The 14,730-nt window shown below is 39.2% G+C and overlaps 1 protein-coding gene across 1 annotated transcript in view; it reads left to right on the forward strand.

The window, feature by feature from the left end:
- ALOX5AP (arachidonate 5-lipoxygenase activating protein) overlaps positions 1 to 14,179 on the forward strand; it is a 14,325-nt gene extending 146 nt beyond the window's left edge. The window contains exons 2-5 of the mRNA XM_083362440.1: positions 8,085 to 8,184; positions 10,404 to 10,474; positions 11,227 to 11,308; positions 13,211 to 14,179. Of these exons, the coding sequence (XP_083218566.1) occupies positions 8,085 to 8,184; positions 10,404 to 10,474; positions 11,227 to 11,308; positions 13,211 to 13,373 (416 nt within the window). The 3' untranslated portion in view covers positions 13,374 to 14,179. The remainder of the gene's footprint in view (positions 1 to 8,084; positions 8,185 to 10,403; positions 10,475 to 11,226; positions 11,309 to 13,210) is intronic.
- Positions 14,180 to 14,730: the final 551 nt, after the last annotated feature.

Raw genomic sequence — 14,730 nt, forward strand, 5'->3', positions numbered from 1 at the left:
TTTGCTTTGCGTGGGTGGATTGAATAAGATGTGTTTTCATGGACTTGTTTTTGAATGCCTTCATGTCTGTTGATATCATTTGAAAATTTCCAAATATCTGCTTTCCTTTTTATCAATGTTGGGCGTTGCCTGAGTCTAACTTAGCAGTTTTAATATTATGTTTTTAAATTTTCAATATGGATTAATAGTATGGACCTTCAACTAAAATTAACTTGATTAAAATTGTAAGAGAAAAAGGTGGATGGAGCAAATTACAAACTGGAGTAGAAATTTATTATCCAGCACTCTATTCGCATGACTTGAACTATTGACGTGGCCTTAATCCCTCAGCTTTCAAAAATATGATGTAGCATCAGAGGGGTTTCTTCATGGCAATAGCTCTGGCTCTTCCTGCCTCAAGAGCTTAAATTCCCTTGCTTTTTAATGATCCACCATTTTCTTTCAATAAATCCATTCCTTTGATATTGTTAAAACTAGCAAGAAGTCCTATGTGTATTTTCTCTTTGCAGCTCTTCTATTTTCTTGTGAATTATAATAAGTTTTTATACATTTCTTGAAGGTTGCTGCTTATTTTGAGCAACATTTTTTTCAGAGGAAAGGATATTTATTTATTTCTAACAGCAGCTATAACTATAAGAACCATCTGCCTTGTACTGATTCTGGCTTCTTGATTCATAAATTTGAGTACTGGCTAAACTCTACAATGATTGGAGAGGTTCTACAGGTGTTTAGAGTGGAAATGCCAGGAATTAAGGCTGGAAGTTTTGCATGTAAAACATGGAATCTACCACTAAGTTGCAAGTCTTCCATTTCATTTCCTTGTTCTCTGCTGGGCTGGACGAGATGATAAAAATGTCTGGGGAAGGTAAGGGGAGTGATAAGAGGAAGAAGGATTAGGCCATTTCCTCACTAGTCATTTACAGCATTTTTTGAATCATCCAACCATCCTTGTGCTGAAATATTAGACATTTATATGGCCTTAATAATGTTCTGTTTTTAAGACTTTAATTTCAGTACACAGATGTTCAGGCAGGCTTCATATTCCAGGGCTTTTCAACTTTTTCACCCATTGTACCACTTTTAGGATATGGCAACATCCGAGTACCACCAGTTGCCTAACAAAGTGTCAAAAACCTGATGACCAAAAAAAAAAAAGGAAAAAAGTGATGAAGTACAGGTAGTCCTCAACTTACAACAGTTCGCTTAGTGACTGTTCGAAGTTACAATGGCACTGAAAAAAGTGCCCCCCCAAGCCACAGCCGAGCAAGACACCTGCCTGCCCGCCCGGCAGCACTCTTCCTCCTGTCCGAGGTTTTCACTGTTGTGAGCATTTCTGTTGATTGGCAGCGGGGGTGGGTGTTTGGTTTTTATTCCCCCCCCCCATCTGCTGGGTGGTTGCAGCAGGTTTTGGTCACTTCACATGACCCTGGGACACTGTGACCGTCATAAATATGAATCAGTTGCCAAGCATCTGAATGTAAATCACAAGATCCTGGGGATGCTGCAACATTCCAGCTGATCGATGCTTCTTCTGGGCTCAGCAGACGTGCTGGGATCAGGGCCGAGCTCCAGTTGGAGCCTGGTGCTGATCCTGGCGCCTCCACTGAGCCCTGACAGCCCCAAAAAGCGCTGATCCTGGCGCTTCCACTAAGCCCTGACAGCCCTGCAGCTCCAGCCATCTATCGCTCAGGCTTGTGCAGTGCTGCAAATTCCCCTCCCCCACTATCACTTTTCTAGGATGATCGCGTACCACCTGCCAGGTGCCAATGTACCACAGGTGGTACCCGTACCACTGGTTGAAAAGCCTTGTGACACATTCAACTCAAATGGTGGTGAAAATTCCAGATGAAGAGCTGAACACCAAAAAAGGGGGGGTGGACAAAGAAAGAACCCCACTGCAGATGTATTGAAACGATGTGTATTTATGTGTACAGGAATAAAACCATACTGTACATTCCATTTTGTTTAAAATGGATTGGAAGTAACTTTACTGGGAATCTTCTATTTTCTTTCTTTAGGTATACTCTTTGAAATAGTAGCATGAGATTAGTGCAAAAGTAACCGGACACAATAATTGGCACCTAACCATGACACAAAGATGTGCTGGCAACATTTTTTTTTCTGTTAAGTTCCAAGGCATTGCTTTCATCAAGTTCTTAGCCTATGAGTGGGTATTTAGCTATAGTACTAGTACTAGGCCGGCCTCGGTTGTGTAAAATCTCATAGGGTCTATCAACCAATGCCAGGGAACAAAGACAATGGAAACAGAATAATATCAGCACATTACACACTAGTAGAATTTCCAACTGATTCAAGAATCAGTGGAGGGCACATCAACTCAGCCATGGGAAAAGACAGCTAAAGAGGGTCTTTCTAGGTCTAGGATAATATTTTCTAAGGCTAGATTGGAACCATTTACCTTACCTTACCCTTTTTTTCTTAAGACTTATTGAATAATATTTCCACTGATGATGTTATCTAGTTTGGGTAATGAAATGTTTGCAAGAAAACAACCAAGCTCAGAGAGCACCAAGGACCTCCTCATTTCAACCCTGAGCTACAAATATTCTTCTTTAAAAGAAAAAGACTATTTAGAAGTGAAATTTAAAGCAGAGGAGAGAGATACCAATCTTCTGTTTATTGATTCAATTCAATCTTTTATTTTGGTCATAGACCAGAATAAAAATTAAAACATCAAAATATAATAAAACAGACTAGAACAAGACATAATAGTGTATTGCAATTAATGGTGGAATCATCAATGGTTGACCAAAATCTGCCTAATTTTACAGACAGTGTAGCAGAATTTAGCTATGTTCAAAGATGTTTTCATCATACTGATCAACTGTAGCAGCTGTAGATAAAAGATATCAGAATTTCCCAGATATTTGGTCAGGTAAGGTGTTTATAAAATGAGCCTCTGAGTCTTTATAGAGCAGGAGTCTTCAAACTTGGCCCTTTTATGACTTGTGGACTTGTGGACTTCAACTCCCAGAATTCCCGTGCCTCAGCCCGTACCTGGCTGAGGAATTCTGGGAGTTGAACTCCACAAGTCATATAAGGGCCAAGTTTGAAGACCCCTGTTATAGAGGTGCAATATAACAGGGCTTGAGTTGTGGTTTCAATGGCCCCTTATCCATAGGGCCACAGTCTCAGCTCATATCTCAGTATTTTTGTATCAGCCCTCCAGAACTGCTGTGGGGAGAGCATTACAATGTGCTAGAGTTAGGGTCCTCCAAAATTTAGAGACAGTTACATAAATATCTTGCTGGTTTGTGAAGGGAAGACTGACTGTTCAAGAAACCATTCTTGGGTAGCGCAGATGGATCCTGTTGGACTTCCTGATTTTTAATATATTGTCTAAATTTTTAATATATTGTCTAGTTGCGACCCTACCTAGACTGAGATGCCCTACGCACAGTCACTCATGCGCTTGTGACCTCCCGTTTAGACTACTGCAATGCTCTCTACATGGGGCTGCCCTTGAGGACCACTCGGAGGCTTCAGCTGGTGCAGAATGTGGCCGCGCGAGTTGTGATGGGGGTTTCCCGATACTCCCATGTAACACCTCTATTCCGTGAGCTGCATTGGCTTCCAGTTGCCTTCTGGGTGAGATTCAAGGTGCTGGTGATGACCTATAAAGCCCTAAATGGCTTGGGTCCGGGATATCTGAGGGAACACCTGCTGCCAGCATCAAGTTCCCTTCGTCCAGTGCACTCCCACAGGGAGGGTCTTCTCAGGGTGCCGCCGGTAAAAGATTGCCGGCGGGTAACACCCAGAGGGAGGGCCTTCTCAGTGGGTGCACCTGCCCTCTGGAACCAGCTGCCCGCGGAGCTTAGGACTGTCCCCGACCTTCGTTCATTTCGCCGGGACCTGAAGACCTGGCTCTTTGAGCTTTCCGGCCCAGGCTGAGAATTTTAATTGGGGTTTTTATTTTTTAGGGATTTGATTTAATCTTTTTAAATTGTTTTTAACTTTTGTATTTATTTTTGTTTTAAATACCCTGTAAACCGCCCTGAGTCCTTCGGGAAAGGGCGGAATAAATAAATAAATAAATAAATAAATAAATAAATAAATAAATAAATAAATAAATAAATAAATAAATAAATAAATAAATAAATAAATGCATGTTCATAGCCCATCAGTAGGAATTCCTCCATGCAGAAGCTGATATGTTGGAGTTTAAGTGAAATAGTCCTAATTCATGTTGACTTATAATTATCCTCCACAAGAAAAGGGCTGAGACCCTTTGGGAAAGAACAGTAATTTCAGTCAGCATGCTATAATGCAAATCCATGCATCTGTTTCAACTTTGTACAATCTGCCTCCCTCCTTACTATTGGGTTAGAAACATAGAGTGCAATAGCCCTTAGAAATTTGGATTGCCCTCTTTTGAGTGGGTAAAAGAGGAATAAGGTCCTAGCTAGACACAGAAACATAGTGTTTTTTCCTGTTAATTTTTTATGGTTTATCTCATTATGCTCTCACTTTTTCATATACCTCCATCCTGCAATGTTCCAAAATAATCTGTAATTTAAACTAGATGAAGAAAAGATGGGAAATTATTTCCAGCATTGAAAGAGAGTGGGTGTGGAAAGAGTTAAATTCCATCATGATAGTGCTTCTCCTCTGAAATGTTCCACAGAACTGCCTTTATTTAAAAAAAATGGAATCCAGGCTTCATAGCTATGTGCAAATAAGGTCCAGATGAGGTCAGAAGTACAATTTCCAGGCAGGAGTAGCTGAATTTTCTGTTACCTTAGAGGCATGTCAGTACACAGGGAGAGTGACACATAACTCCACTACTGCTCCGGTTTTGTGAATCAATCTGCAGCTGACCTGGATGCATAGTTATGAGTGCAAAGCATAGGCAAAGGAAGTACAACATTTGGAAACAAAGTTGAGGTTTCTTTTCAGGAAGTTGTGATGCAACTATGTAAATGGACCTTGGTCGTTTAGGAAAAAAAGAAAAAAAATTAAAAAAAGAAGACAGGCCTTTCAGATAATTGTGTTAAAGTGCTTCCACCTGGCCTTGAGCTGGCAGGTAAGCATGTCGAACATCAACTATGCTGTCCTTCTTGTGTCACAGAAGTCATCCTTCTTGTGTCACAGAAATCAGGCCAGCTTTCCTTCTCCTGGGGCCAAGTTGTAGAAGGCAACTGATGATTCCTCTGGTTCCATTTTTCCACCCATCGCATTTAAAATGTGGTGATGATGATTTGGATGTGTTAAGCCACTTGCTTAATGAGGGGTTGAAGTCAGAATTCATGCTTAGGATGACTCTTCTTCCACACCTAAAAGTAAAGGTAAAGGTTCCCCTGCAGATGCGTGCTAGTCGTTTCCAACTCTAGGGGCCGGTGCTCATCTCCGTTTCAAAGCCAAAGAGTCAGCGTTTGTCCGAGGACGTCTCCGTGGTCATGTGGCCGGCATGACTAGATGCCAAAGGCGCACGGAACGCTGTTATCTTCCCACCGTAGTGGTCCCTATTTTTCTACTTGCATTTTTACATGCTTTCGAACTGCTAGGTTGGCAGAAGCTGGGACGAATAACAGGCACTCACTCTGCTACGCAGCACTCGGGATTCGACCCGCCAAACTGCCGACCTTCTGATCAACAAGCTCAGCATCCTAACCCACTGAGCCACCGCGTCCCTACACCTAGGAACAGGCAATTGGAATCTTTCTGAACATGGATTTATCACTTTAGCACAACAGAAGCCTGTATTCAAAAGTAGCCTGGATCACAAGTCACACGTGCACACTAGAAACTAAGACAAACTAATATTAAGCAAAGAAGAAAAAAGCAACAGATCATAGAAAAAGCAGAAAATGCAAGAAAAGAAAGAGATAAAAGAGATAAAAGAAAAAGCAAAAAGTGGAAGAAAAGTTTTGACTTCATGATCAGCAATGTCTGAAAGTATCTGAGAAATACCTATAAACATAGTAATTGTGATTGATCAAAGCATAACAACAGTAATCATAAATAGCATTTTAGTATGTCAAAGCAAGAACAGTGTTGAACATACAACCCTCCCCCTCCCCCCCAACACACACACATATACCAATGCTTTGATACTGATCACAGTGATAGTTTTAAAATTCATCCTTGACGGAGGCCTTGAAGACCCAGATCTCTGGAAAAGACTGTCATGCTGAGAAAGGTGGAAGGAAAGAGAAAGATGACCAGCAGCAAGATGGATGGACACGGTGGTGATAGGTTCATCACTGAAGATCTGAAAGACTAGGTTAGCAATAGATTGTCTGGAAGAAAATGTGGTCTTTAGGAGTAAAACAATGATTTAATGGCACATAGTCAATCAATCAAGAAAGCAAAAAATTAAAGAACAGCCATGCCAAATCAATGTTGGCAGAAGCAGTAGAAAAGTACTTAATGGTGGCAGAAGGAACAACATACCTCTTTCCTAGTTTAAACTCACTTTCTGGGTGGCATAGGATTAGTGCCCTCTCTTTAAATACAGGACTAGAGTTTTTTAAGCCCATCATTATATGAAGCCCCAATTAGACTAACAATACCAGAGAGCCATTACAAGGGCAGATGCTTCTCTAGAAACCAAAGGTGCAACCTATCCTATAGTGTCAGCTAAAATGGCCCTGAAAGGCAGATTCTAGCCATTGGAAGGGAACAGGTGTGCCAGTTTGAGCTGAACAGATGCCAACCCATGATTGCACCAGCAACAATATCATCAGTGAAGCAGGCTAAACATGGCAAAAGAAGGGAAATTCTACTTTCACAGGAGTAGGGCTAAGGATGCCTTTGAGCTTCCTCAGCTCTTTGTGCTGGGGATGACACAAAGACTATTTGATGTGGACATGAAGAAAGTGGCTACTGGGGCATTGTCATGTAGCAGTTAAGGGGAAGTGACAAAATTCCTTAGTAACTTTTTCTCAATAGAGCACATTAGTATCTCTCTTCCTTCCTTCTTCTGTTCAGTATTGTTCTTTGCATGCAGATGGACATATAATTGTGAGCTAGCAGCTTCACAGTAGCGGTTTCAAAGTTCCCTATCTGCAGAAAAGTCGGCCTAGAAACTTCCCAATACAGGTAGTCCTCGATGTACGACCACAGTTGAGTCCCAAATTTCAGTTGCTAAGCAAGACACTTGTTAAGTGAATTTTGTTCCATTTTGCGTATTAAGCAAATTAATTAATTAAGCAAGTCAGTTCATTTCATCTTTCATTGTTTTGAACTTTCTCAGGTTCAGGCTTCCTATATTCCACATTCACATTGTAATTCTGTCTTTCAACCTTTGGATTTTATTTTTGTGCACGGCAGCCTGGACAACTAGATGCCTCTAAGGCTTTCCTCTAGCTACACCATAAACACTACTTGTTTTCTAAATGATCTTCAGTTCTTCCTTGTTCCATGTTAAGTGCTATCCATCCCAATAGGTCTATTATCAGCACTGTATTGCCAATCATTTTATATTTTCTATCCATGTGATTTTCTTAATAGAGTACAGGAGAGGTTTACCATTACCTTCTCCCACACAGTATGAAATTATGCATTTGCCATTGTCCCTAAAACTGTAATTTGCTTCCAGCATCTTATTATATCGCCCATTTGCTTTAGCTGGACAGCTGGGATGACCTTCACACCTTGGATGACCTTGTTGAGATTATATACTCTTGGCATCTACTCCTCCAATAAACACCCCACCGCTACCACAGTGAGGTGGCACAGCAGGATTTTGAAGGCATGGGAAGAAGGCTTTTAATAAATAGGCTGGGTGAATTTGTTGTATCTAACCATACTATTCTGAATTTTAAAAAACTATCTGTTGCAACACAATATATCTGTTTCATACTGACATTTAGCTAGCTAGCTATTGTATTGTCACAGAAATATGTTCCCATATTTTAACAGACTGCTGTTTTAAAATAATAATAAAATAAAAAATAAAACTAATAATTTTAACTGTTTGCTTAATACGAATGTTTCACATTGCTGTTTTTGATATTATAATTGTATTCATGTATCTTAGTAACTTTGTTATTCTACATCAAGAAAAAGCAAAACCTACAATAAAAATTCATTGTGCATTTTTTTTAAAAAAAAAACCTCAGCCTTTTTTGCAAGCAAAGTGGAACAGGAAAGCAAAAACAACGCAGGCAAAATCAATCAGAAGAGTTGTCCATCCACCTTTGACCGTGTCTTTATTGCCAAGTGAGTATTCCTTTTCATATTAATGTTCAAAGAGAGAGAGAAAGTTCCATATATTTTATTTATTCTTACTGTTGCAGATGTGATTGCAAGAATGGCAGAATCTAAAGAGGGATTCTGGAACTCAAATTTTGCTAAGGCTGCTAAATATACCTGTTACAGAAGTGGCTTTCCTGGGAATTTGTAGAGCCAAGCTATACAGCAGACATGTCAAACACAAGGCCCGGGGGCCGGATCCGGCCCGCGAAGTGGTTTCATGTGGCCCGCGAAGCCATCCTGGAAACAGTGAGGGAATGGCCCCGCTGCCTTGGCCCTGGCCCAGAGACCCTCCTCCTGCCAGAGACCCTCAGATCCGTCCCACTCCTGCCCAGGCCCCCATAGGCACCATTGATGCGAACGATGTAGAGCTGGCCACGCCCACCCAGTAGGCCACACCCACTCTAGCCATGCCCACCCAGTAGGCCATGCCCACCCTGGCCACACCCACCCGGCCCCCTGAGGGCAACTGCCATGCTGATGCGGCCCTCAATGAAATTGAGTTTGACACCCCTGCTATACAGCATTTTGATTTTAAACACAATTCCTATCTACCTCACCAGCCCTAGAAGGCTGGCCTTCAATTATGAAGCTATTTCTTGGCTACGTCAATGGAGATAACAGGGCATTTCACCTCCATACTTGGGTTGAAAGACTCCAGACAACTTTTAGTGGATAGTAAGGGGTTAATGTTTTCTGTTTCCCTTTGCGGTCTTTTCATGATCATGCAGACTTTTGCAACCCAAATCTGGTAGCCCCAGAACCCAGTGGTCTCTAATTCAACTATTGTATCCATAGTCAGAAAATTCTCTAATCACATATACAAAGCAAAATCAGGTATGCCCACACCAGGGCTTTTTTTCTCATAGAACGCTCAGAACGGAGTTCCGGCACCTTTTTTGGATGGAACCTTGTAGGGTAGGCAAGGCGGGTTGTATGACATGTGTGAGTTCCGGCACCTTTTTTTCTTTTACAAAAAAAGCACAGGTCCACACACAATATACTTTTTTTAAAAAGTTGGCAACAACGGTGCCATCAGCGCTCCACTTGCTCCCCATGTGTGTTTGTGGGGATCTCAATCACGAACTAATATATATTATAAACTAATAAAACTAAAAGCAGAAAGGAAAAGAGAGGCAAGAAAAAGAAAGAAGACAAAAGCACAAAAATAAAAAATAAAAATAGAAGAAACTTCAGATTTCCTTTGCAGCAAATATAAGTAGAATTACAAATTATCACTTACTGTATGATTACAAAAGAAAGCTCACTCTTTTCTATTATCCACTTTTTCCTAATCATCAAAACCACAAATTATAAATGCATTTATTCTATTTTTTGGAAAAAGTCTATAAGGTGTCTTCAGTCAATCATAAATGTACTGTAAATATTGTTTTTTTCCTCTAACCAAGTTAATTTAGCCATCTCAACAAGTTTAGCCATCTCAAGAAACCAAAGCCAGGTTTTCGAATTTTCCGGAATCTTAGAAGAGCGGGTACCGTCCTTATCCCCGGGCGAGATGCTCCTTTCAGAGGGTGGAATTTATGATTAAAAAATTAATTTATTAATCTATTATTAAACTTGTGTGCCATCTGACTCTCAACAACTCCTTGGTTTTTCTGCTTTGCCTCCTAACAAATACACCATATTCTGTTTGTTGAACTTGAGAATAATTTTACTTTCAAATTTATACCCATACATGCACACACACAAACACCCACACACACTTTTTAAAAGCATAGTTTTAATGAGTTCCCCTAACATATTGTATTTTATACATTATTTCCTTAATATATGCACATTCGATAAGATTTTTCCAGTATTTAAATTCATGTAACTGCTGGCTGTTTCACCGCAAAATAGAGAGAAATGTAAATCATGAAAACAAGAAATTGGATACTTGCAAGCTAAACAAATCCCTTATGCATCCTTGGCAATGGCCACACAGTCTCCTATGTAAAGCAGAGCACTGAGTGAGACCTACTGTATGTTGAACTAAACTTTGTGTAAATATCATTTATGCTGAACAATTTTATTTAAGACCTTTAACAGATTAAGAAGCAAGACAGGATTTATTTCAGTTTATACACTACTTGTTAACTACTTTTTAAAATTTCATGGCTATGGATACATTCTCTTAATCTCAGTAGAACGTGCCCTCACTCTTCCTCTTCCTAATTTTTCTCTAGCCAAAATTGCAGAGATGCGTACCCGACCTTTCTTGCTGTCCTTTGGTGTGCTGGCCTGCTGTGCAGCCAAGGTGGGTAATCCACACTGCTCTTCAGTCCGAAAAGCTCCCAGAGATGGTCCCCAACTGTTGGTTTATGTAATAAAACATAACGAAAGGAAAAATGGGTGGAGAAAGGAAAGGGAAATAATAGATGCTAATTCTTATCATTACATGGACCCTATATTAAAATTTATTTCCCCAATCTCTTTTATGAGAATAACAGAGTTGAAATGGACCTTGGAGTTCTTCTAATCTAGTCCAACTCATAGCACAAGCAGAAAACGCTATACCATTTCACACAAATCGTTGTCCAATCTCTTCTTAAAAACCTCCAGTACTGAAGCATCATAGCTTCTGAAGGCAAGTTGTTCCACTGATTAAGAACAATTTTTTCTAAATTTTCCTTTTGAAAGATTCTTGCTAGAGAGATCAAGATAAGTAAGTGAGGTGGCTCCATTTAAAAGCTATGGGAAGAAATCTAATAATATAAATATCATCCTAAGGCATACATATAGATATTTTATAGCACGATGTTGGCTATAAACAGCTGTTTTCATAAACAGCAATTGTCTGTTAATTATGGTTCATGGTTTAGCACAGTATATGAAACCAACGAGCTGTGGCCTAGACATCATGGGCATCTGCAGAAGGACATATGATATGTGCATTATGATATCTTTGTGGCTTATACCAGTTGCTTATGTAAACTATTGCATATATGACTTATAATGATGTGTGAAGTCAGCCCATCTAAAATCAGGTGCCTCTTTTCTTTATTTTAGCTCCGGCTGCCTTTGCTGGATTGATGTATTTGTTTGTGAGACAAAAATACTTTGTTGGCTACATGGGAGAAAGGTACCAGAGGTAAATCCATCTTTTTTTTCCCCCAGAACTGTCAGATGAGCATTTGAGTTATTTCTCCCTTCTGCCAGTGCTACAATTACTAATCCCATATTCTGTAATTCTAATTTGTCTCCCTCCAGATGTTTTAAACTACATCTCCCATAATCAGCTGAAATTGCAAGAGTTTTAGTACAAAACATCTGGAAAAAACTAAGCCAGGAAAGACTGTTTCAGGTTCGCCCTCTCAAGCTAATTCAGTCTGACAAATAAAAGATGAAAAGTCTGCCATTCTAAATAGGATTGGGGAATTTCCAGGCAGAGGAGGAAATGAATAGAATAAAGGAAATAGATCTACCTTGTTTTGTTCTCTGCAGTTCTTTATGCTTTAAATCCATATGCAAACAACATTCATGTATTCATTTATTTTATTAAGTTTATTTGCCTCCCATCTTGCAGTTCTAGGCAACTCGGAGTATCTTATATACTTGAGTTACATATATGCATCTATATGTCACATATATATAGTTATGTATGAATGAGTTACTACATATATAAACTGACAATTTATAGCACACCCAGGGGACCAGCCTTCTCCTTCACAAACTCTCCAACATTGTTCCTCACTATTCAGACAATTCCACACTCTTTCTGAGATCAGGATGCTGAAAATAAATTAGAGCTATGCTGCGATCAGTAACATATTTCTAATGGCCACCATGTGCATGGTGGCTATTGGGTTTCTTACAAAGACAGTATGGTGGAACTGAAGGGATGATTATATCCTAAAACTAAGTCTAAACTCAAAATTACTTAACACAGAACAGTTGAGTGTTAAGTATTTAGAGATCCTGAGTGTGCACTTTTGCAGAGTGGATATGAATCACTTAATGTTAGATTACAAAGAAGTTAGATTCAAAACATAACATAGAAGACCACAAAAAGTTCATCAACCTTCCTTGGATTAGAGCATCCCTTTCATCCTGTTTGCCTTTACCAATGTCAAGCACCACTTGTTTCATAGCCACTGCACAGTTTTATATGCAGGACACACCAACTTATAGCAGTAAGCACTGGGATTATGGGATAGTCAGCTAAAGCAGAGGCAAGCAATATTTTTGCAACTTTTAAAAGGTTTTTTTAAAAAAATCTTTAACACATACAATATTTAACAAAAGACTATGATATTAGCAGGAGGGTGGTACTGGAATTTTCAGCCCCTATTGGATAGAGGTAGGTGCTGTTATTTGGATTCCTAAACAGGCATTTTAATAAAACTGTTTTCACAAGTTTACTGTATTCTAGTGATGATTTTTTTAAAAAATGAAAAAAATCACACTACCAAAATCGTCAATGTCATCTTAAGTAGACATAAATTAAGAGGCATATTAATGGTTCAGTGGGTTAGGACGCTAAGCTTGTCGATCAGAAGGTTGGCAGTTTGGCGGGTTGAATCCCGAGTGCCGCGTAACAGAGTGAGCGCCTGTTACTCGTCCCAGCTTCTGCCAACCTAGCAGTTCAAAAGCACGTAAAAATGAAAGTAGAAAAATAGGGACCACTACGGTGGGAAGGTAACAGCGTTCCATGCGCCTTTGGCGTCTAGTCATGCTGGCCACATGACCACGGAGACGTCCTTGGACAAGCGCTGGCTCTTCGGCTTTGAAACGGAGACGAGCACTGGCCCCTAGAGTCGGAAACGACTAGCACGCATGTGCGGGGGAACCTTTACCTTTATATATTTTAAAATGTATTGCATCAGATATATGTGCTACCATAATTTCACAACTTGCTGCAGAGATATGGGTTTGTGCAAAATTTTACTTCATCTAAGCTATACTGAATTCAAATGGATCTTGCTTTGATAAGAGATTCAGAGATTTTGATATTTCCTAATGAACTAATAACATTCTTCCATTCTCATTTAAGCACTCCTGGTTACATCTTTGGAAAACGCATCATATTTTTTCTGTTCCTGATGTCTGTTGCTGGAATTCTCAATTATTACCTGGGTGTCCTTTTTGGAAGTGACTTTCAAATGTATATAAAAACTATAAGCAATACTATCTCTCCACTATTGCTCATTCCTTAAATCCTTGTGGAATTGAAGGTGAAATAGCACAGAAGAGATATTTGTATTTAGCCAATCAATATTTGAAAGAAAAAGGTTGAAATGGATTCATAAATCTTGTCTTAGATTGCCATAAATCTAATGCTCCTAGACTTGTAGTGTTGATTTAACATAGCTTTTTTCATCCTACAAGAAAGTGATTTATTGTACCCAACCAGCAGATTTGTGGTTGGAGAAGAAATTATAGAACTCACCATAGGTTTAGTCACTGTAGTTTTCTATTATTTTTTGTTTTATTTACTTTGCTTTTAATATAAGATAAAAAGAAATAAATGTCTGATTTTACATCAAAACCTCCACTGATTGTCAGTCATTATCAGTCAAATTCAGGTTGTTCCTCAGAGTATAGATTCAATCTCTAGGTAATTATCCTCAACCCAAAGAATTTAATTTAATAATAAAACAGAAAATAAGTCTTTAGCTGGATTGTTTTGCATCAGGTTGGCATTTAAAATAAAGTTGTTCATAATGAAGAAATTAGTTCTTTAGTATGTATAGTGTGATCATATGAATTTCTCAGAGCATAGTACCAGATGTAATGTTGTGCACACAGGCACAACAGGCAAATCACTGACATTGTTTTTTTCAAATGGCCTATATTTTGAGATAAACTGATGCCATTATATATTCCACTGTACAAGTTGTTTTCACATTTGCATGTCTTGCAGAATATGTCTTTGTATTTGCCTCTTCAGATGTAGTCTGTATATGAAACGATAGTTGCAGAAGGAATCCACAAAGTGTTAGCTGCAAAATAAATTACATTTTCCCCAAGTTTCAGTGATTTTGTGTTTCTTTTTCATTTGAAGCAAGCAAGATCTGCAACAATTTGCAGTGCAGAATACTTTTTTTCCCAGGGATTAACCTAAGGGAGCAGCTATGCTTCTTTTGAGAAGTGGGATTTTTTTTAAAAAAAACTGTTTACCATAATAACTTATAAGAACTGGTGAGCAAGTAGGAGGTTGAAATGAGAAAGTGATACCATTTTGCAGGAGAGCGAATGCAGTCTTCTGTTAAACAGTTTCTCTTCATGACCTTTTATTTAAGTGAAAGATAGTTGCTGCCTTCCCTAGAAAGAGTCACGGCTGCAGACAGATTTCATTTCATCCTAAGAGCAAGATAAGAAAGAATACTTTGGAACTGCAGATAAAAAAAAGAATGTAATTGTTCCACTAATGAGACACTGAGATGAATAAGCAAAGCAAGTTATGACATCCCCTGTGCTGGGAGATGCACAAACATCTGCACAATACATCAATGGCTATAACACAATTAATTCTGCGTCATGTCAGATGACCTTTAAAGGTCACTGTGGAGA

This window comes from Vipera ursinii (genome assembly GCF_947247035.1).
Source record: "Vipera ursinii genome assembly, chromosome: 4".
NCBI lineage: Eukaryota > Metazoa > Chordata > Lepidosauria > Squamata > Viperidae > Vipera > Vipera ursinii.